Source organism: Mesocricetus auratus, unplaced genomic scaffold (genome assembly GCF_017639785.1).
Source record: "Mesocricetus auratus isolate SY011 unplaced genomic scaffold, BCM_Maur_2.0 Super-Scaffold_100011, whole genome shotgun sequence".
Lineage (NCBI taxonomy): Eukaryota > Metazoa > Chordata > Mammalia > Rodentia > Cricetidae > Mesocricetus > Mesocricetus auratus.
In genome coordinates this window covers 42,280,301-42,304,619 of record NW_024429195.1, presented here as the reverse complement: position 1 = coordinate 42,304,619, position 24,319 = coordinate 42,280,301, and the positions used below count along the sequence as shown (strand labels likewise).

Genomic DNA, 24,319 nt, shown 5'->3' with positions numbered 1-24,319 from the left:
TTATATTAGTCTTACTGATCCATGAACATGGAAGATTGTCTCTTTTTTAAAACTGCTTTCATTGTGCTCCATGAGTTTATTCTAGGAAGCTTTCATTTTCATTCTTACTTGCTTTCTATTTCCATCTGTTTTCCACATAGTTCTCCTAGCTGACAACACTGGGGCTGGGCCACCCACACCTCTGCTGACAGGCTTGGCTCTGCTAACAGTTTGTGCTATCCTGGGAGCCCCAGGGCCTGCTCTCCCAAGTGTTGCAGCTGGTGGTGGTCAGGAATGGCTCTTATGACCTCAGGGCTAGTTCTCCCACCTGCTTCGGGAATTGATGGATGGGGAAGATGACTTTCCAGTATTTCTTTAAGGGATTTATTCATTTCTTCTTTAAAAACTCTTATCATATTCAGTAAGGCTGTTTTAAGGTCTTTTTCTTGACTTTTAGCTATATTGGAATATTCACGGCCTGCTGTGGAAAGGAGACATATTGCTCTAGCTATTATTATGATGGTTTTTCACTGGCATCTTGGCATTTGGGTTTGGGATGATTATAGACCTAGGTGCTGATTTCTGCTTTGACTTTGTTAGGTGGTTGATTTGTTCCTTGGTCTCTGTTTCCTTTCTGGATTTTTGAGAAGCATGATTGCTGCATGTTGTTCAGTTGGTGTGTTCACAGGGAATGCCTGCTGGTAGTGGAGGCTGGGATGGTGGGATGAGTTCAGGAAGGAAGTTTGGCTATGACAAGTGAACAGTGGCCACACTGTAGCTACAGAGGATCAGAACAGATTCAAGGAGAAGCATGGGAAACTGAAGGATGTAAACTGGAGAAGACAAAGGGCAGGCATACACTGTCAAGTATACTGTTCTTTTCCTAAGAGAGTCCAGAAAGCTGACAATAATGTAGAATTACCAAGGTCCCCGGATGGGTATGGGGAAGGCACATTGTGACTAGAATGAGCAGAGGGAAGCAATTCATTGTGGTGCCCTCTAGGTGCTCATGGGTGCACACTAGTTCAGTACACAGGTTTAAAATTATTTTACAGCAGTGTATTAAAATACATAATTAAAATTGTGAAAATTGACATAATCTGAATCGACAAAGACATTTTATCTCCTGAGTTTAGTTTAATACATAGTAATGTGACTTCAAACCAAGGTATGGATGAAGAATAAATAGAATATCTTTCCTGGGTTATCATCACCTTCAACATCTACAAATCATAAATTTGTGTAACAATTAGTACAGAACACAGAGTTTAATTACTTTAATCAAAATGTCATCAAATTAAGTTAACAAAATATCACATTCTCAGCACATGTTTTCAGGGGAATTTTTACAACAGATTTCCAATTCTTTGACACATTTTATTTCACTCATCAAATGACTCTTAAATGTTTTCTTCATTCATTTTATGTGGTTCAATCTAAGTGATGTTTCCTCCTTATTTATCTTTCAAATTACTAAATTTTCTATCTGTGTCTCTTACAATATAATCCATATAAAATAGATTAAGTTGTTCAATCTTGCAATTTCAGCTGAATAAACATTAAGTTTATGAAAGTTTATGAGAATTCTTTTGTAAATATATAATTTAATATTGTGATATTGAGAAAGCACTTTCATTCCTCCCAGTTAGGAAGATGTACTAAAAGAAAAATGCTGAAAAACTCAGATGTGCTTAGGAAACAAGTGACTACAACACTCAATAAGTGAATTGACTTAGATAACAACTAATACATTTGAGAGTAGTTTATGTTTCAACAAGATATTATTTATGTCTAAATCTTGTCTCATGGTTTTTAAAATAACAAAATTGAAGAAACACCTGTTTGAAAGCATCCTTCACCTGCTGGTTCCTTAGGGTATAAATGAAAGGGTTTAGCAAAGGGGTCACAGAAGTGTTGAGCACAGCTACACCTTTATTTAAAGACACCCTCTCCTTGGCTGATGTTTTCATGTACATGAAGATACAACTCCCATAAGTGATGGAGACAACAACCATGTGTGAGGAGCAGGTGGAAAAGGCCTTTCTCCTTTGCTGAGCTGAAGGGAACTTTAGGATGGTTTTGATGATGAGTGCGTAGGAGAGAATCACCAAGATCAAGGTGATGACAAGTGTCATTACAGCTAAGGCGAAAGCCATAAATTCTATTAAATGTGTGTCTGTGCAAGACAGCTGCAGGACAGAAGTGTCACATAGGAAGTGATCTACAGTTTTGGAAGCACAGAAATCCAGTTTGAGTCCCAAGAGCAAAGGGGGGAAAATGACTAAGAACCCAGTCATCCAGGAGCAGATGACCAGTAGGTGGCACACTTTACTGCTCATGATGATGGGGTAATGCAATGGTCTGCAGATGGCTACATAGCGATCATAGGACATGGCAGCCAGGAGGTAGAACTCTGTGGCCCCTAGTAGAAAAAAGAAGAATAATTGAGCTGCACAAGCATTGTAGGTAGTTGTTCTGTCTCCTGAGAGAATGCTGGTCAGGAACCTGGGGATACACACTGTGGTGAATGCAATTTCTAAGAAGGAGAAATTCCTGAGGAAGAAATACATTGGAGTCTTGAGGCAGGGATCCAGCAGGGTGAGGAGGATAATCACTAAGTTCCCCATCAGGCTCAAGATGTAATTGAAAGACAGAAACAGGAAAATCAGAATCTGTAGCTGAGTGTCATCTGTCAGTCCCAGCAAAATGAACACTATCTCCACAGATTGGTTCTTCATTTCCCTTGTTTCCTATCAAATCTACAGAAAATACAAAACTAATATCACACCTAGGAAAAATATTTCTTCCTTTCCATGCATAAATTTTTATTGATAAGTTTAATTAATCCACAAATATTTTTCAGAAATCAATATTCAAGTCACTCTTTGAACATATCCTTGACACGTTACCATGATAATGTATGGTCTTAGAAATTTGTACTGAGCTTTGTGTACTGCCTTTTTACAGATCATCTCAAATGCTTGTATGCTACATTTGTATTCATCGGTGGCCCTCTCTTCAAATGTTCATTCTAAATCCACATGCAAAATTCAGTTTTGTTTACATTCTCAAGTTAATTGCCAACTTAATACTAATTGATTTAATATCCTAGGAAAATTATTTTATTCATATTGGCCACAGTAACTACCATTTTGGAAATACATACACTAGGATAGGAAATTATAAGAGTGCAGTATTATACAAGAGATATTTCTTAATTTATATAAAATAAGCATCTTCTATGCTGTGTTATGGTGGTTAGACTGATGTAGTCAATAGCACGTGTCTCAAGGCTGTGTCCTTAGCAAAACCCACAATAAGCACTGTTCGGTTTCTCTGAAAGGCTTCATTATGTTTTCTGGCTAAATCAAGTCTGAATGGGAAAAAGAGGTCTATCAGGAAGACTAACAGTGATAATCAGTGTGTGTGTTATAATTAAAGAAGTGATGTTTCAGATATGTATTCCAACTACCTCTTGTTTTTCAGTTGCATATGTTTGAACAACACATGATTTGTATCTTTGGATGAATATAGCTTTATTTTAAGCATTCTAAGATTTTCATCCCATAAGCATAATTCTAGTTAATTTATTTGACTAATTTTAAAAAAAACATAAAACTTGGAATTTTAAATAATATGAAATAGAGTCTAATTGCCAAGTAGGAGCAACCTAAATTTGGCATTTAAAAACACATATACAAAAACACACCTATCCTAAGTCAATACTCAGATGCTCAATATACTAATTAACTGCTTTCTAGTTCTGGTTCTAAACCCATGATCTTGCACATACTAAGAAATTCTAACCAATTATTGTGCTACAGTGCCCTTGTCCCAACTAACAATTTCTTTTGTGGTTTATTATATAGTGCTTCAGATATTTAGTAGAAACACACAGAGAGTAATGCTAATATTGTATCCTTACAAATATTTCTAACCCTTCTCTTAGTAGTATGTCCCTGAGGTGCCACTTCCTTCACAGTACATTTCACTATTAGTTATTTTAATAATGTTACAGGCAGAAAAGATAGTTGATCTCCTTATTATTAATAAAACTTGAAAACATACAGGATGTAACAAAGAGTCATAATAAATACAGTGGAAGCAAAGAAATATAAAACTGTCTTTGTGTTATGATAAGGGAAATGTGATGAAAAAGAAAAACGCATGTAAGCCAAGCTGTAAATGATATATGAGATGATATTATGAAAAATTAAAAGACCAAAACAATATCTGTAATTTTGTAGATAATAATAAAATGGAGAAACATTACCTAATATATATGTTAAATGTTTATATTACTAATGCCTACCTCTTTGCTTATTTCTTAAATTACAAGAACATGATTATACTTTTAAGTCAGAAAAAAATTGTAGGGAAAAAGAAGAGACTATGCCATAAATTCCAGGCTAACAGTTGGCAGTGGGAATGCTGCTGAGATTAATTTTGGATATACAGATATCCTTATCAAAATAGTTACTTTGAAATATCAGGTCAACTGGAAATTATATAAATAAAATTCTTGGCTCCACTAGTAATTATGCATATAAAAATCAATGTTTTAAATTTTTTTACATGGAGCAAGTGAATTTAACTATAAAAATACATTCGCGTTTGTGCTTGTACCAAAAGGTCAAATAAAGAATGACTATTTTCAGAAGTCAACTTTGAGAATTCAGTTACATAAAAGTTTTTTGAATGAACTTATAAGTCTTCTTACTGAAAGCAAAGTTACAACTGTTTCTTCAAATAAGATCTAGTACTAGTAAGATCTAGGGTTGATCCTTGCTTTAGGTACTCTTTCCTATACATCTGAAAACCTTTCTGCAGTGTAGTTACTTTCAAGCAAGGTTGTTAAGTTTTCATTAAATTTGTGCAAAATAAGAGATTTAGTGAAATATTCAAGAAAAACCACTTTTTTGTTGCTTTTGATGTTACAATAAAATGTTTGAAATGGAACTCTAAGGTCATATCTTTTATTTTGAAGATATTAATTAAATATTGCAACCTTTAATTCATAAGTTAATTTTCAAATGCTAAAAACACATAAAAATACAAAGAACTAAATCAAATCATAAAATGAGATGACTTCCCATTGGTAGTGGCAGGGGTCTTTAGATAATATGCTAGACAGTCAAATTTGAGTAAATCAAAGAACGGTAGTAGTTCAAACATGTTTCCTTAGAAAATCATATATTTATGTCCCCTCATGTGTCATATCTTTTAAGTCATAAAACTACTGGATGAAGAATAAAATTTTCCTGCTTACGTATGTCATCTCAACGACAACATTGAATCAAAGGCACAATCATGTAATGGAATTCCATCCCACCAAACTACTGATTAGCCCTCCCTCAACAATCACATTATATTGTATTCTTACAGTGAAAAAACAACTTTCAGCATAAAATTACCCAAGTTAACAAATGCAATTATGTTCATTAGATGAAATGCTACAGAATATTTTTAAAAAGCAAAGACGTTCATTTAAATGTTTGTACTGATTACTAATATCTCACCACTATCTGTAAGTCAAGAGTGAATTGTAAAAGCACTAACCCTTTGACTGCTCTGCAGTTTTGTCAGCAAGTTGCATGCAGAGATTCAAGCAAACTTTCTGCACATAACCCAGCCCATCACCCTTGTGCGCAGAGAGCACTGCTGATCCCCTTCCTCCTGTAGCACCTCATTCTACCTCAGAATACAGGATTGAACAAAGGTTATTTTATATTTATTATTTTTAATCAGTTTATCCAATTTTGACATGAAAATAAACCACATCACCCTCTGTTACACAGTCGACTCAGTTCACCTGTGAGATGACATAAACCTAACTGAATGTGACAAACCGTACTATATAAAAAATTTACTGACTTATGATACCAAGGAGGATTTATTTTCTAGTGTCCTACAGGAAAATCTCACAATAATGAAGAGTCCTCAGGGTGACTGAGATCCAAGAGCATCACTTCCTGCGGGACTGCCAAATTGTAGACACAGAAATCTTTTAATAGAAACATCTTTGTATGTGTGTGCTCCTGTATGCATTTGTCACATTTCTTTTACTACTCTTAATATTGCTTCCAGAGTACTGTTAATATATTGCTACAATACTTTAATGTTTACCATGAACCCGTGTTTTGAAATCACTGTTACACAATTCTGAGTTTATTTCAATATGATATGAAAGATGAAAATATGAAAAAGCCTGTTTTAGACACATTGACCTCAAGAGAAATGTGTTACCCTACAAATATGTGGTGCCCTCTAGGTTTATTTTCATAACACTATATCCTTTCAGACATACCACAATAGTTTAAGGAGATATTTCAGATATAGTTACAGGTGTACCATGTAGTCCTCCTCTGCGTGCATGTATCATATTTCATTTAATCTCTTCTATAAGACAACTAAAGCTTTTTCTTAATTTAATGATTATGTCAATAAATAAAATTATGGGAACTTGTTTTTATAAATGTAATTTTCATAATGTTGAATGTTATAGTTTTAGACCTTTAGAATTAGTTCCTTAAGATGAGATTGTTCACTCAAAATAAACATTAGATTTATTTGTTCATTATCTCAAATTTATTTTCTACATGGATTTGGTCACTTCCTAAGAACAATGCATTCTTCATATTTCTCAACATCCCAATAAACAGACTGGGCTTTTATCATTTAAATTATATACCTATTGCAATTATAATGTAGAATAATTTTACTTTTAAAAGTTTCACTCATATTTGAGATTATAATATAATTACATAATTTCCTGCTTCCCTTTCCTCTGTGTAAATCCTTCCATGTACCTATTCTTAATTTTTTCAAATTCATGGCCTCTTTTTTCTTTCATTGTTGTTACATGCATCTATTATAGACATATACATATAAGTTTGTAAATAGAACCTGCTGATTCTGAATAATGTTATTTATATGTGTGTTTTCAAGTCTGACCATTTAGTAGTGTATAATTAATTATTGTACTCTTCCTTGAGGAAGAATATTCATCCTGATTTCAGCATTCCTTAGTGGCCCATGGTTCTTTATCTAGGGTTGAGACATCTTGGGTATTCCCCCATTTCACAATAGCATGTCTATTAGTGTTGTCCTTCCTTAGCTCATGTTTAAGCAGTCATGTTAGTGAGACATGAGTGTAGCTTTTGACATTACTAGGAGACAGTCTTACAGGAAACTCCCAGATCCTCTGTATCTTCAAATATTTCTGCCCCTATCTCCAACAATGTCCCCTAAGCCTTGGATGAGGGTGTACTTCTGTAGATGTATCCATTGGGCCTGGGCTCTACAACTCTGTGTTTTGATTGGTAGTATTTTCTGTAATGTTATTAGTTTGTTGAATATAAACATAAATTTCTTTAAAGAAGGATGATATCTACACTTAGTCCTATGAAGCTATAATGCCTATGAACCAGTGTAGTAAATAGCACAGCACAAAGGCCCGAGGAATGCAACAGGGCTTTGGCAGTATTGAAAAATTCTCAAATTGGACTTTGGACATGCTTAACAGGAAAGCAACCATGTTAGGTACTGGAATACTGGCCAACTTCTCATGGCTAGTGAAGTCATAGATACTAGAGGAGAGCCTGTGACGACCATTGCATTCTAAATATTTGTTATTTTATATTTCACTTCCACAATTTTGTGTGGGTTGAACATATTTATATAGAAAAGGCCTTATCTAGTGTCTATATGTTCATAATTACTTCTTTTTTTCTTTTTTATATGATCATTTTACAGGATGCAAAAAAGACCTTGATAAAATCCAACATTACTTCATGATAAAATTCCTGGGAAGACTAAGAACACAGAGCACATAACATAATAAAGGTTATTTTCAACAAGACCACAGCTAATGCTAATCTAAATTGAGAGAAATTAAAAGCATTTTCAGTAAAATCAGGAATAAGATAAGGATGTCTGCTCTTTCCTTATCTACTCAATATAGTACTTGATGTCTTAATCAACTTCTTATGTTCTTAAATAAAGAACAGATTAAAAGTATTCCCTTCAGACATGTAGAGTAGATACTATCAATATTTGGATATGGAAGATTATAACTGGAAAATTGATAATTCCAATATTATTTTATGTATATTATTTTTAAATATAAATTTATATTAGAAAAATGTTGCTTCACATATCAATTCCAGGTCCCTCTCGCTTTCCCTTCCCTCCTCCCGTGCCCTGCTACCAACTCCCCCCAATATCCCCTCATTTCCCCAGGGAGGGTTAGGCCCTCCATGGGGATGTCCATAGTCTGTCATTTCATCTAGGGCAGGGCCTAGACCCTCCCCCAAGAGGTCAGGGTGAGAGTGCATCTCTCATTGTTGGATGGGAGTCCAAAGTCCATTTGTATACCCGGGATAAATACTGATCTACTACCTAGAGTACCTAGGCCTCCTCACTGACACCCACTTTCAGGGAGGTCTTGATCAGTCCCATGCTGGATTCCCAGGCATCAGTCTGGGATTCAAGAGTTAACCCTTGTCAGGTCAGCTGTTTCTGGGGGTTAAACAAGCCTAGTCTTAATCACCTTAGTCATCAGTCCTCCCTCTCTGTCACTGGCTTTCTTGAGATCAGCTCAGTGCTCATGGGAGTCTGCCTCAGCTTCCATCAGCCACTGAATGAAGGTTCTGTCTCCCAGAATCTCTGGCAATGGGATTGTAGGCTGGCACTCCCCAGATCTATGTCTAAATTCCATATATGACAGAATACATGCCATGTTTCTCTTTTTGTGACTGGGTTACCTCGCTCAGGATGGTTTCTTCTAGTGCCATCCATTTGCCTGCAAATTTCAGGATTCCATTGTTTTCTTCTGCTGAATAGTACTCCATTGTGTAAATGTACCATATTTTCTCTATCCACTCTTCGGTCGAGGGGCATCTAGGCTGCTTCCAAGTTCTGGCTATTACAAATAATGCTGCTATGAACATAATGGAACAGACATCCCTGTTGTATGAATGGGCATCTTTTGGATGTATGCCTAAAAGTGGAGTTGCTGGGCCATGTGGTAGGTTTATTCCTATTTTTCTGAGGAATCTCCATACTGATTTCCAAAGTGGCTGAACCAGTTGGCACTTCCACCAGCAATGGAGGAGTGTCCCCCTTTCACCACATCCTCTCCAGCATAAATTGTCATTGGTGTTTTTGATTTTAGCCATTTTGACAGGAGTGAGATGGTATCTCAGAGTTGTTTTGATTTGCATTTCCCAGATGGCTAAGGATGTTAAGCACTTTCTCAAGTGCCTCTCAGCCATTTTAGACTCCTCTATTGGAAATTCTCTATTTAGTTCTGAGGTGCCCTTTTTAATTGGATCCTTTGGTATTTTGGAGACTTGCTTCTTGAGTTCTTTGTACATTTTAGAGATCAGCCCTCTGACAGATGTGGAGTTAGTGAATATTTTTTTCCATTCTGTGGGCTGCCATTTTGTCTTGCTGACTGTGTCCTTTGCCTTACAGAAGCTTCTCAGTTTAAGGAGGTCCCATTTATTAATTGTTGATCTCACTGTCTGTGCTAATGGTGTTCTGTAAAGGAAGCTGTCTCCTGTACCAATTCATTCAAGGGTATTTCTAAGAGGTTCAGGGTGGCTGGATGTATGTTGAGGTCTTTGATCCATTTGGACTTAAGTTTTGTGAATGGCGATAGACATGGATCAATCCCCATTCTTCTACATGCCAGCATCCAGTTATGCCAGCAACATTTGTTGAAGATGCTTTCTTTTTTAAATTGTATATTTTTGGCTTCTTTGTCATACGTGTTTAGGTTAATATCAGGATTTTCATTTGGATTCCATTGGTCTACCTGTCTATTTTTGTGCCAGTAACAAGCTGTTACTGGCACAATAGCTCTATAATAGAGCTTGAAGTCAGGGATGGTGATGCCTATGGACGGTGCCTTGTTGAACAGGGTTGTTTTGGCTATCCTGGGTCTTTTGTTTTAACATACAAAATTGATTATTGTTCTTTCAAGGTCGGTGAAGACTTATGCTGGTATTTTAATGGGATTGCATTGAATCTGTAGATTACTTTTGGCAGGATTGCCATTTTTAGTACATTGATCCTACCTATCCAAGAGCATGGGAGATCTTTCTATTTTCTGAGGACTTCTTTAATTTCTTTCTTTAAAGACTCAAAATACTTGTGATACAGGTCTTTCACTTGTTTCGTTAGTGTTACTGCAAGGTACTTTTTGTTGTTTGTGGCAATTGTGAAGGGTGACGTTTCTATGATTTCTTTCTCAGCCCTTTTACCGTCTGTATATAGTAGGGCTACTGATTTTCTTGAGATGATTTTGTAGCCTGCCATTTTTCTGAGGGTGTTAATCAGCTGTAAGTGTTCCCTGGTAGAGTTCTTTGGGTCATTTATGTAAACTATCATATCATTTGCAAATATTGAAAGTTTGACCTCTTCCTTCCAAATTTGTATCCCCTTGATCTCCTTTTGTTGTTATATGGCTCTGACTAGAACTTACAACATTGAAAAGGTATGGAGAGAGTGGACAGCCTTGTCTTATTCCTGATTTTAGCAGAACTGCGTTGAGTTTCTGTCCATTTAGTTTTATGTTGGCTGTTGGTTTGCTTTATATAGCTTTTATTATGTTTAGTTATGTTACTGTTATCCCTGATCTCTCCAAGACCTTTATCATGAAGAGGTGTTGGATTTTGTTAAAGGCTTTTTCAGCATCTAGTGAGATGATCATGTGATTTTTGTTTTTCAGCTTGTTTATATGGTGGATTACATTGATGGATTTTCATATGTTGAACCATCCCTGCATCCCTGGGATGAAAACTACTTGATTATGGTGAATGATTGTTATGATGTGTTCTTGGATCCGATTTGCCAGTATGTTATTGAGTATTTTTCCATTGGTGTTCATGAGAGATATTGGTCTGAAGTTCTCTTTCTTAGTTGTGTCTTTGTGTGGCTTGGGGATCAAGGTTATTGAAGCATTGTAGAAAGAGTTGGCAAAGACCCTTCTGCTTCTATTGCATGGAGTACTTTGAGAGGAATTGGTATAATCTGTTCTTTGAATTTCTGGTAGAATTCTGCACCGAGGCCATCTGGACCTTGGCTTTTTGTGGTTGGGAGACTTTTGATGACTGCTTCTATTTCCATAGGGGTTATAGGTCTATTTAAATTGCTTACCTGTTCTTGATTTACTTTGGGAAGTGATAGCTATCCAGGAAATCGTCCATTTCCTTTAAATTTTCAAATTTTGTGGAGTACAGGTTTCCAAAGTATGACCTGATGATTCTCTGAATGTCTTCAGTGTCCATTGTTATGTCCCCCTTTTCATTTTCTCAAAGAACCAACTCTTCGTTGCATTGATTCTTTGTATTGTTTGCCTAGTTTCTTCTTTATTGATTCAGCCCTCAATTTGATTACTTCCTGGCATCTAATCCTCCTGGGGGGTTTGCTTCTTCATGTTCTAGAGCTTTCAGCTGTTCTGTTAATTCTCTAATATAACTATTCTCAAGTTTCTTCACGTGGGCACTTAGTTCTATGAACTTCTCCTGTAGCACTGCTTTCAAGGTGTCCCATAGGTTTGGGTATGTTATGTCTTCATTCTCATTGAATTCTATGAAGTCTTTTATTTCTTTTTCGATCCAGGAATGGTGCAGTTGTGCATTATTCAATTTCATGAGTTTGCAAGGTTTCTGCAATTCGTGTTGTTGTTGAATTCTAATTTTAACAAGTGGTGGTCTGATAAGATGCATGGAGTTATTCCAATTTATTGTAGCTGCTGAGTTTTGATATGTTGCCAAGTATGTGGACGATTTTTGAGAAGGTTCTATGTGGTGGTGAGATGAAGGTATATTCTTTTTAATGTAGATGAAATGTTCTATCGATTTCTGTTAATCCCAGTTGGGTCATTAATTCTATTAGGCCCTTTTCTTCTTTGTTGAGCTTCTGTCTAGTATTCCTGTCTAGTGGTGAGAGTGGGGTGTTGAAATCCCCCACTACAAGTGTGTGGGAGTTTATATGTGATTTAAGTTTTAGTAATGTTTCTTTTATGAATGTGGATTCCTTTGTATTTGGGGAATAGATGTTCAGAATAGAAACATCATCTTGGTGGATTTTGCCTGTGATCTCCTTTGACTTATTTTATTTTAAAGTCTAATTTGTTAGATGTTAGGGTTGCTACCCCTGCTTGTTTCTTGGGTCCATTTGATTGTAAAATCTTTTCCCAACCTTTATCTCTCAGGTAATGTCTGTCTTTGAGGGTGAAGTGTGCTTCTTGTATGCAGCAGAAGGATGGTTTCTGTCTATGAATCTATTCTGTTAGCCTGTGTCTTTTTATGGGTAAGTTAAGGCCATTAATATTGAGGGATATTAATTACTATTAATTGCTCATTCTTCTTTGATTTGGAATGGTTGGTGGTGGTGGAATTATGTGTGGAATTCCACCCCTTCGTTCTTTTGGCTATTGGTAAAGTGGGTTTATCTAATGCCTATGTTTTTCTGGTTATAGTTAACTCACTTCGGGTTGAGTTTTCCTTCCAGAACTTCTGTGGGGCTGGGTTAGTGGATACGTATTGCATGAATCTAGTTTTGTCATGGAATTCTTGTTTTCTCCATCTATAGTGATTGAGAGCTTTGCCATTTATAGTAGTCTGGGCTGGCATCCATGGTCTCTTAGTGTTGGTAGAATATCTACCCAGGACCTTCTGGCTTTCAGAGTTTCCATGGAGAAATCAGGTTTAATTCTGATAGGTTTGCCTTTATATGTTACTTGGCCTTTTTCCTTATTTTCTCTTAATATTCTTTATTTATTCTGTATATTTGGGATCTTGATTATTATGTGGCATGGGGACTTTTTTGTGATCCACTCTATTTGGTTTTCTGTAAGCTTTTTGTACCTCATTGGCATGTCTTTCTTTAGGTTGGGAAAGTTTTCTTCTATGATTTTGTTGACTATGTTTTGTGCCCATTTGAGTAGGTTTTCTTCAGCTTCTTCTATACCTATTATTCTTAGCTTTGGTCTTTTCATGGTGTCCCATATTTCCTGGATGTTTTGTGTTAGGGCTTTGTTGGACTTAAGATTTTCTTTGGTTGATGAATCCATTTCTCCTAGTGTATCTTCTACACCTGAGATTCTCTCTTCCATCTCTATTATTCTGTTGGTAATGCTTGTATCAGTAGTTCCTGACCCTTTCCTCAGCTTTTCTATTTCCAGCCTATCTTCAAATTGTGTTCATTTTATTTTCTATTTCAGTTTTCAACACTTGCACTGTTTGAATTGTTTTTTGCAATTTTCAGTTTATCTTTTCCTCCATTTGTTGCATTTTATGATTTGTTTGGTTTGTTCTTTCTTCAATTTCTTGCATTTTTTGGTTTGCTTTTTCTTCCATTTTTTGCATTTTTTGGTTTGCTTTTTCTTCCATTTCTTGCATTTTTTGGTTTGTTTTTTCTTCCATTTCTTGCATTTTTTGGTTTGTTTTTTCATCCATTTCTTTAAGGGATTTGCCTATATCCTCTTTTAGAGCCTCTATCATTTTCATGAAGTTGTTTTTAAGGTCATTCTCTTCTGTTTCATTTGCATTGGAATGGTGGAGTCTTGGTGGTGTGGAGTCTCTAGAATCTGGTGGTGTCATATTTGTTTTTCTGTTGCTGATTGTGTTTTTGTATTTTCCCTTTCCCATCTCTTCCTTTAGGGGGTGCAGAAAGAGCCCCTTACTGGTCTGGTGGTTGGGAATCAGAGTTCCCTTTTGGTGGGTCCTCACAAATCCAATACTCTGGTAATTCTTCTATTCCTTGTCCTCATTCTGGTCCCATGGGTGGAGAAGAAGACCAAGGAATCTGGGGTGCTTAGCCTCCCCCTGGTCCCCTGGTCCCTTTGGTGGAAGAGAAGACTTGGGATTGGGGTGCTTGGCTTCTGCCGGGATGGGAAACTCTGTGGCTTTCCCCAGTCACTGGAAGGCATGCCAGGATGTGGGGCCATAATTACTTCTTGTTTATGTTTCTTATCAGTCTTTTGCTCACGCATTTTACACTTCCTTATATATCAGCAGTGTTAACTTTGCATCTGTAGTTTATTCTATATTTCCCACTTTTGACAGTGACTTATGATGTTATCATTAATGATTCTTCGTGTATGATATAAAAAATATACATTTTATGTAGTCAAAAGTGTCTTTGTCTTCCTACTTGCAATATGAGTAGTTAGAAGTACTATTTTACTTATACACATTTTCCTTATAGTTAACTAATGAAGAAATTCACTTGTAATTTCTTTTTTAAGATAGATAGATAGACAGGTAGAAAGACAGACAGACAGATAGTGTTTTGTCTGCATGTATGTCTACACACCAGAGAAAGGGCATCGGATCCCACGTGACTATAATAAAAGAGGCTTGTGAGCCACCATGAGGGTGCTGCGAATTGAACTTAAGACTTCTGGAAGAGTAGCCAGTGCTACTGAGTCATCATCTTTCCATTGCCACATTTTCTTTTAATAATGTTTAGTTCCCTCCACACACACTTTAGTTTCTCAACTTAGAGTCAATTATAAAACAAGTAAAATTAGTACAATTTATCTTTTTAAAAATTGTTTACTCCCTCTCTTAATAGCTTTAGTTTAAAATCTACTTCCATTACTACAATTTACAAAATGTAGAATTCCATTTGTTCTAGATCCTACTTACAGAATTTTAGTTTTCTTTCCATTGGTTTGACTATTCCTGTTCCTTGAGCCTGCTGTGTTCACTGTGGACACGATATAATCTCCAACAATTATAGGTCTCCCTTTCAGCCTTTCCTATAATACTTTAAAAATATCTTTCCAAATGTGCTGAAATCTCAAAAAGGTCATTTTCAGGAAAGAAGCATGCTTACAACCAAGCTTGTAGAGGAGAAAATTGCTTTTTGTATTGCAAATGGTTATTTTTCTCTTTATCATTTAGTGTGTATAAAATACTTATTCAAACATTTAAAGTTGCTTGACACGAAATTATAATGAACAAAATCAATGCAATTTATCTCAAAGAAGAGGAAGTTAAGATTAAAAAATCAGAAGTCAAAGAAAATTAATTTCAGGGTCCATATAACCAAAAGTTCACAAGGAAATCACATAACATCTTAACATTTGAAGGGAAAAATATTTAACACACACAGAAGCCACCATGAGGGGATAATTACTCATAATTGCTCTATTTTAATTTTAATTTAATAAAATTCTTTATAAATTTCATATATGTATACAATGTATCATGATCATATACATCCCTTATTCCTCCACAACTTCTCCAAATCCTCCATCACATCTCTCAACCAATTCCATGTCCTTCTTTTTCATTTATTTTTTCAATATTTGTGTGTGTTTCATTTGTTTCTTTTGTTGAAAGCAGTTTTTTCTCAGATAATATCCTAATTATGGTTTCCCTCCCTCTGTTCCTCCCAGTTCTTTCCAAACTGCCCTCCCACCCCCATTGACCCTTCCTCCTTTCTGTCTCTCATCAGAAAACAGTCTTCCAAAGAATAATAAAATAAAATACAAATAAGATAAAATTAATACATAGGAAGAAAATAAATCTAATAGAAGGAAAAGATCCCAATTTAAAGCACAAGAAACAGATGTGATGTAGAGACTCATTAGTTACCACACTCAGGAACAGCATATAAACACTAATTCAGGACCCACAATATATACACAAAGGACCTGTTGGATTAAAAATGAGAAGAAAGACAAATATAAATGAAAAATAAATTTAAATTTTAAAAAATGTAAATACCCTGACAGGCCTTGTAAGACAAGGAACCTCTTAAGATGCCCTATAGTTCTTTTCCTGTTGGGCATGTACTGCCTAGCATGCAGCCTATAGTTTCAGAGTAGTTTGCTTCCCAGTGATACCTTTAGAGAAAACCAAGTAGTCATTTCCAAGTGGTTGTCACCTGGAGATTGCTTCTGGGTTCACCACTTTTCTTTTGCTCTAGGACTCCACTGGTATAGATCCCTGCATGTGCTGCCTCAGTCTCTAAGTTCATATGTGCATCAGTCATGCTGACTGAGAAGTCATTGTTTTCTTGGTGTCCTTTACACTCTTTCTGCCTACTCTTCTGCGTGTTTCCCTGAGCCCTGAGTGAGGATATTTGATGGAGACGTCCTGTTTAGATCTGTGAAAAAACAAACAGTGGAATTAAATTATGAGAACAGTTCAGACATGAAAGTAGAAATAGAATCAATAGAGAAAACAGGAACTGAGGGAATTGTGGAAATAAAAATTTAGAAACTCCAATAGGAGCCTCAGAGGCAAGCTTAACCAACAGGATAAAAGAAATAGAAAATAGAATCTCAGCCATTGAAGACACAGTGGCTCACTTGGTAAATGAAACCCTTAAATCTAAAGAAAAAAATATAGTCACAAAACATCCAGAAAACTTGGGACACCATGAAAGGACCAATTCTATGAATAATAGGAATAAAGGAAGGGAGAAAAAATTCAGGCCAAAGGCATAGAAAATATTTTCAACAAAATCATAAAACATTTCCACAACCAAAAGGAGTTGCTTATCGAGGCATAAGAAAGACATATAAAATAAATAGATTGTACCAGAATTATTTTCCATTGACACATACCCAAAATACTGAATGTACAGAACAAAAAAGAATATCAAGAATTTCCAGGGGAAAAGACCAAGTAACATTTAAGCAGATTTAATGGAATAACACCTGACTTCGCAATGGAGACTCTAAAAGCCAGAAAGGCCTAGAGAGATGCTCTACAGACTCTGAGAGACAACAGATACATGGCTAGACTACTCCACCCAGCAAAACATTCATTCACAATAGATGCAGAAAAACAATTCACAATAAAGCCTAATTTAAGCAATATTTATATACAAATGCAGCAATACAGACAGCATTGGAAAGAAATAAGAAATATTCAATCTTAAGAGGATTACCACTCCCAATAAACCACAGCAATAAGTAATGTCAGGTCAGCAAATCAAAAATGAGAGAAATAAAAGACACACACCACAATAAAATAACAGGAATCAACAAATGCTGCTCATCAATGATATCAGTTTCCCACTGAATAGAAACAGAGTAAGAGACTGGATTGTCAAAAACAAGATCTATCCTTCTCCTGCATCCAAGAAACACACCTTAACATCAAGAATAGACATCAGCTAATGGTGAAAGGATAGAAAAAGTTATTCTGAGCAAATGGACCCAAGAAGTAAGTTGGTATAGCCATTTCAATATGTGACAAAAGAGATTTCAAATAAAAACTAATCCCTAATGTTAGAGAAGGATACTAACTACAGATCCTGAACCAGCCATCTTCTGTAACCAGGTAAGACTTCTGCTGGATGAATTAGGATCCCCCAATCCAGTCACATAATCTCTAACATATAATTTGCTCTGCCTACAAGACATTCTGGGACAAAGGTAGCACAGGAATTGTGGGAGTTACCAACCAATGACTGGTCCTATTTGACACCCATACTATTAGAGGTTCAGGACAGTACCTAGATGGCTAGGACACAGAAGCTGGGTAGCCCAGAGACCTAAAGTAAAACCAAACATGACTGGCAAGAAAGGAAAAAAAATCAGTGAAGCTATTTCTAATGATGTTCTGCTGTACTCATAGATAACTGCCAAACCCAACCACTAAAAAAATGAAACCATGGAATATGCAGGTAAAATGGTGGAACTAGAGAAAAATAAACATCTCAAGTGTGATAACCCAGACCCAGAAAGACAAATATGGTATGGATTCATTCATATGTAGACGTTAACTGTTAAGTTTTCAATAAGCAAGTCACAATCTATGTAAACACTGAGATTTGTAGGAGACTAAAAGAGACGGGTTGTGTCACACCTGCTGTGCGGCCTGCATCCAAGAATGTAGCGAGGTGGTCGGGATAGATGACACAGAGACCGGTCGGTTGCTTTAAGAAAACTTTATGTTTCCCAAGTCAGCTTAGGAGGAGACCCCAGTCCACTTAGGAGAGCTCTCAGGAGAAGTCTCTGGTGAAATCTCTGGAGAAGTCTCTCCAAGAAAAAAGAGCTTCCCTTTTTAAGGACTTTTGCCATCCATTTACATACCATTCTTTCCACTTCTCACCCTCCTGGCTGGTGGTTTAATCTCCGGCCCCAGAATCGGGGAGACACCACAGGGGGCAGGGACAGGAAGAGGCATCTAGCCATAGGAGGTGTGAAAGGGATGGTATTTCAGTGAGCCAGCCCTTATCTGAGCCCTATCAAGCTTTAAAGCACTGAATTGTTTTCAGTAAACATTACATAGATGCCTGCTCCCAGGCCGAAGGGGAAGTGGGTTTCTGCTCAAGGTCTGGTGTCCCCACAGGGTTGCTCTCTCTAGTAAGGGGAAATAGAATAGATTGCTGCGGCTGAAATTGAAGGGTGTAGAACAGGAGAATCAAATCAGAAGGGGAGTGCAGGAGGATAGAAAAAGGAAATAAGATGAAGGATACATAATTTGAAGTGCCATTTGAGGGGATATATAGAAACCTAATACAGTAGAAGTTTCCTGAAAGATAGGAAAGCAATATAAATAATGGGGACAATGGAACCCAAGCTATACATCTTTTGTCATCAAAGGAACCTTTCAGTTCTGGGAATGGATTACGTTTAACCAAATTGTTAGCCAAAGGGACTCCATGGAAACCCCTGAAAAACCCTTGCTACTGCTGTGTTGAAACACCAGGACCACAGGGTTTATTTGGGTTCCACTTCAGCATTGCTGTTTATCACTGAATGAAGTAAGAACAGGAAGTCAAAACAGAGCAGGATCCCAGAAGCAGAAGCTGATGCAGAAGCCATGGAAGGGAGCTGTAAGCTGACTTTCTTGCCATGGCTTGCTTCTCCCATCTTCTTGTAGAACCCAGGCCCAGCAGTTCAGGGATGGAACTATACACCATGGGCTGGGCCCTCTCTCATTGATGACTAAATGAGAAAATGCCTTAGAGATGGAACTCAAGGAGGTTTTTCCTCAGCAGAGGCTCCTTCTGCTGATGACTCTAGCTTGTGTTAACTTGACATACAAAAACACTCAGTGTTGTAGTTTAAGAAAAGCCACATGAGTGAAAGATGCCATGTGGCAGGGTTCAAGCAGAGGGTTTTTTAGTTAGGGAAAGGGATCATAAAATGGAGAAAGAGTTGGGGTGTGGGAAATTGGTCTCAAGAGACAGGAACAGCAGAAAAGAAGAGAAAGGAAAGAAGTGGAGAAAGAGGAAAGAGGGGGAGAGAGAGAGGAAGACAGAAAAAGAGAAAGGGGGAAACAGACAGAGAGAGGGACAGAAAGGAAGAGAGGAGGATGGAAGGTAGGAAGGACCGTTTTGAAAGGGACCATAGTGAATATGCACATGTGGTGCTCTTAGTAGCTGCAGTATCCTGTCAGAACCCCAAGGGCAGTCCAGTACAGATGTCTGAATACTAACACTCAGTATAAAGGCTATTGAATGTTCTCCACAACTGATGGTAAGTTATTATTGCTGAAGAAAACATATGCACAAATCACTGAACATGGAGTGGAGTTGGTGCTCACTAGAGTCTTTATCCCTGTTGATTAGTGTTCATGGTACTGGGAGGAGTTCTGCACAAAATTAAAGCAGAATCTTTGTTTTGTCCTATTCCAATTTGTTTGTTGTGGCTTCATTTCATTTAATTATTTTTCATATGACTGCTTGTTTTCTAAAGAGAAACAAAGCATGTGACTTCAGATGGGAGGGGAGGGAGGAAGAATCTGAGAGCAGTTGAAGGATGAAAAATTATAATCAAGTATATTGCATGGGAAAGTTTATTTTCTCTAAAGAAAAATTGAGACAAAAAATAAACAAACATTGAAATGTGAATAGAACAACATAGAAAAATTAACATAGATTTAGGAAACATTTTATGAAATAAAGCACATAGCTGAAAAAGTATTAGTATCTATGATCCTAACTTTTTGAAATTCTGATAACAAAACAAAAATTAACTTTGGAGTTCCCAGTGGGTTTTGATCCAAAGCCAAACATCATTCCCATTAAGAGAAAGACTTGATTATTAAGCTATTTTTGTTTCACTAGGTAAAGGCAGGCAGGCACACACACACACACACACACACACACACACACACACACACACCTCTTTGCTCATCTGTTATTTTGCACTGCACAATTATGTCTGAAATGAAGAGATAAGCAAGTATTAAAATAATAAATACCTCGGTAACATTCACAAATCTTCTCTCATCGGTTCAAACAACATAAACTAATCACAAATTGTTTCTCATTAGCTCAAACACTACAAGCTAATCAAAGATTTTAAAGTATAAGTTATCTATTGTGTTAAGTAATTTTCAAAATTATTTGTAGGAACATTGTCAAAGGAATTACACATGGTGAGAAATACCTTAGGAAACTGTCAGAGAGGCTCAAGGAAGATAAGGCAGAAGGCCTTTACCTCAGATGAATTTAGTTCCCTGGTTTGTTCTTGGGTGTGATTTCACATCTCCTGTGACAAATATTTATATTGAATTTGCAAGACATGTTTATTCTTATTGGATGTCAGATAATAGCTATAGACTCCAGTCTGGTCAGTATACACTGATTATGGGTTTCTGCCTTGCTTCCATTCTTTCCCAGATATGTGTTTCAATTGCTTTGTCCTGAGTAAGTTCTGATAAGTGGTTGCTCTGTTCATATATAGTAAGTGCTTAGTGGTGTATATTTACATGGTTTTCTGATCAATTCTTTTAACTATTTTTTTAGTCAGAACAACCTTCCCTGGTTGCATTCTTTGTTTCATCCATGTATAAAAACACACTAAAACTGAAGTAACATTGTCTATAGCATTAGACTGTAGTATGTCCCATTCCTTCAGACCCTCAGATCCCAGGTCTAACAGGCAAGATCTACACAGGTTATCTGAAAAGTCAACAATTAACTAGATAGTCTAACACATTTTCTTCTAGATATGGCTAGAGCAATTTGTAAATTATAACTGTAACCTTAGTCTTAAAAATAAATATTTTCCACAAAATGTTTACCACTATGATTATGTATGTATACTAGTCAACGATGAAGATATACATTCACAGATGAAAAAGCACAGTAAACTCTACTATAATTTCCGTTAATTAAAAATACTACATTTTAAATAATTTATTTTGTCTATGTGTATATGGAAGATAACAGCAACATTTCTGATGGAGATCTAAGGAAAACTTGTGGGAGTTGTTTTCTTCTTCTATTTTGTGGGTCCAGGGACCAAACCCACATAGTCAGGATTGACTACGAGGGCCTTTTTCTGCTAAGTTACCCTGGTGGCTTTAAGTTTATTAAAATAAAGTAGGCATTAAATTTAAAGGAAATTTCGATTTATATTATGTAATAAGTTGTGTTATAATATTCTAATACAACCCTCCCTTCAAATAATGCATCAAATGTAATATAATGTGAACCAATATTTCACAGTCTTGAAAAACTTGAATTTAAAAATTCACTTTGGTTTTTTCGTAGCTTGTAGAATTGGGGATCAAAACCAGGCACCTTTGTGCTGAGAATCCCTCTACTATTGAGTTAATCTCTATCATAACGAATTTCTAAAAGACAGAAGAGACACTGAAAAAATAGGTTCAATATCCCTCAGTTACCACTGAGGGAAAAATTCATGAGTTTTAGGGAAAAAAACTTTGGGTTTCAAATAATATTAGCTTATATAAGCTGGAATTTTAAGACAATAGTAATGTGCTGCCCTAGCAAGTCTGCAGTCATGTTTGATAAAGCCTTGCTCCACACACTGATAAAAATGACTACTAAAGTGCAAGAATTTTCTTTGAAGTGTGAAAATGAATAGGAAAACACTGACAGGAAATTGAAGCAGACTAATCTTAAGGACTATTGATGTTATTTAAATCTTTTTTTTTCATTTACTTCGTATAATGAAACAGAATAGTCACTTCTTTGACAAAGAAGCAATCCTGTGTATTGTATTGATGAATGCTTTTTTCACTTGCTCATTCCTCAAGGTGTAGATAAAAGGATTCAGAAGTGGAGCCACCGAGATATTGAGCACAGAAATTCCCTTGGAAATAGATACTCTCTGCTTGATTGATGGTTTCAGATACATGAAGATGCAGCTGCCATATGAGAGGGATATCACAATCATGTGAGAGGAGCAGGTAGAGAAAGCCTTCTTCCTCTGGCTGTTTGAAGGGATTTTTATAATTGTCATGGCAATGTAGGTATAGGATATTATCACCATTACCAAAGTGAGTAAGAGTGTCACCAAAGCTGAGACAAACCCCATCGTCTCCAGGAGCTTTGTGTCTGTGCAGGAAAGTTGCATGAGTGGAGTGGTGTCACAGTAGAAATGATCAACAATGTTGGAAGCACAGAATTCAAGATTCAATCCTAACACAAGTGGTGGGAAAATGACAAAAAACCCAGCAAACCAACAACTGAGGACTAACTGCACACAGACTTTATTGTTCATGATGGTCATGTAGTGTAGGGGTTTGCAGATGGCCACATATCTGTCATAGGACATGGCTGTCAGCAGGTAAAATTCTGATGCTCCAAATAGGAAAGCAAAGAACACTTGAGCCAAACAATTATCATAAGAAATGGTTTTGTCGCCAGTTGCCATAGTGGCAAGCAATTTGGGGATGCATGTAGTAGTGTAGGAAAACTCTAAGAAGGAAAAGTTCCGAAGGAAAAAATACATAGGGGTCTTCAGGTGAGTATCCACCAGAGTGAGTGTGATGATGATCAGATTGCCAGTGACGCTTAGCATATAAGTAAGAAGCAAGAAGATGAACAACACAACTTTCCACTGTGGGTCATCAGTCAAACCTGCTAGGATGAAAAATGTCACCTTTGTATGGTTCTTCATTGTGATTCTCTGGCTGTCAGTTTCTCTAAATAAACGGGGGCTTCCCACTTTATCACTATAGAAGTATATTGGTGATATTTCATGCTGAATTACTATTCAAATGGCAGGGTCCAAATTTCAGACAGCAACATCATACTCATCCATGATCTAAAGAAGACCATACCTCGAAATCAGTAGTTCATAGCTACATCATATCTGGAGAGAAATTTGATTATTAACTTTTAATTTCACTAGAACAATCTATATGATGGTGTTTTCTGTTCATTTCTGTTCATTTCTTGTAAGATAATAAACTAATAGGAAATTAAAGACACTGTAAGACAAAAACCTGTTTTCTTTCTTGAGTTTACAACAGTTAAGATGGCAAGTCATATTTCCTGTTCCCTTAAAGAAGTTTAATTTATTACAATACTAAATATTTTCAAAGAAATGCAGTCTCAGTAGTTACTTAAAACATAAAAATCTATGTTGAGAAAGAGATGAGGGGAGAGAGGGAGAGATAGAAGTGTGTGTGTGTGTGTGAGAGAGAGAGAGAGAGAGAGAGAGAGAGAGAGAGAGAGAGACAGAGAGAGAGAGAGAGAGAGAGAGAGAGAGAGAGAGAATTAGGGCTAATATTCCAGCTTATACAGGTAATCTACCTGAAATGTCTGATTTCCTTTTCACACAGTTTCAAAATTAAAGATAAATAATTTTCTTTACACTTCCGATTACTATGTCCATTGCATTCATTTCTGTATTGTCTGTTGACCTTACTTACCAAATTATTGGGATTTGAAGTAAGACATTGTAATTATTAATTATTTTTAAACTTTGTTTGAGACAAAATCTCACTATGTAGCTCTGGGTATCCTGGGACTCACTATGTAGATCAGGCTGACCTAAAATGCACACTTGTCTGTCTGTCTCTGTGTCTTGGTGCAGGGATTAAATATTTTGCACATCACACCTGGCCTCCATTGTGTTTTTTATGCTTTAAGTACCAAGAAAAATGTATCTTGACATGAAAACACAGTTTTTGAATGTTGTATGAGGTGGGAGTACTAAAGCTGTTTAAAATATGAGGTATAAGATTCATAGAGATGGAAAATTATCTTGAAGAGAAATATTTTTTCAAGGTTACACAAATATAAATTAGTAGCTAAAGCAAGTGCTAATTTAAAAACATTAATTTTTCTCTATCCAGTATTTACATTTTTCAGAATCATCTTTTGAAAAAGTTGGCCACATGAATACATGACCTACAAAAGTAGGCATTAGTTGGTAAATGAATGAGCACAGTGTATTATCAAATAACATGACTCAAATTATAGTTGGCAACAAGGTCATTTAATAGTCATCACAGAAAAATCTATCAAGATGATGTCTCAATTCTGAACATCTATGTACCAAATACAAAGTCACCCACATTTATAAAAGAAACATTACTAAAAGTGTATTCACGCATGAAACCTCACACACTTAGAGTGGGAAACTTCAAAA

The 24,319-nt window shown here is 36.3% G+C and overlaps 2 protein-coding genes across 2 annotated transcripts; both read right to left on the bottom strand.

The window, feature by feature from the left end:
• Positions 1-1,760: 1,760 nt before the first annotated feature.
• Positions 1,761-2,717, bottom strand: LOC121143073 (olfactory receptor 6C6-like). Its single transcript, XM_040754274.1, has one exon. It carries the CDS (start codon positions 2,715-2,717, stop codon positions 1,761-1,763), a length of 957 nt encoding a protein of 318 aa, XP_040610208.1.
• Positions 2,718-21,901: 19,184 nt separating this feature from the next.
• Positions 21,902-22,852, bottom strand: LOC101837178 (olfactory receptor 6C74-like). The gene has a single exon (XM_005079674.3). The coding sequence runs from the start codon at positions 22,838-22,840 to the stop codon at positions 21,902-21,904; it is 939 nt and encodes a 312-aa protein (XP_005079731.3). The 5' UTR covers positions 22,841-22,852.
• Between the last annotated feature and the right edge of the window lie 1,467 nt (positions 22,853-24,319).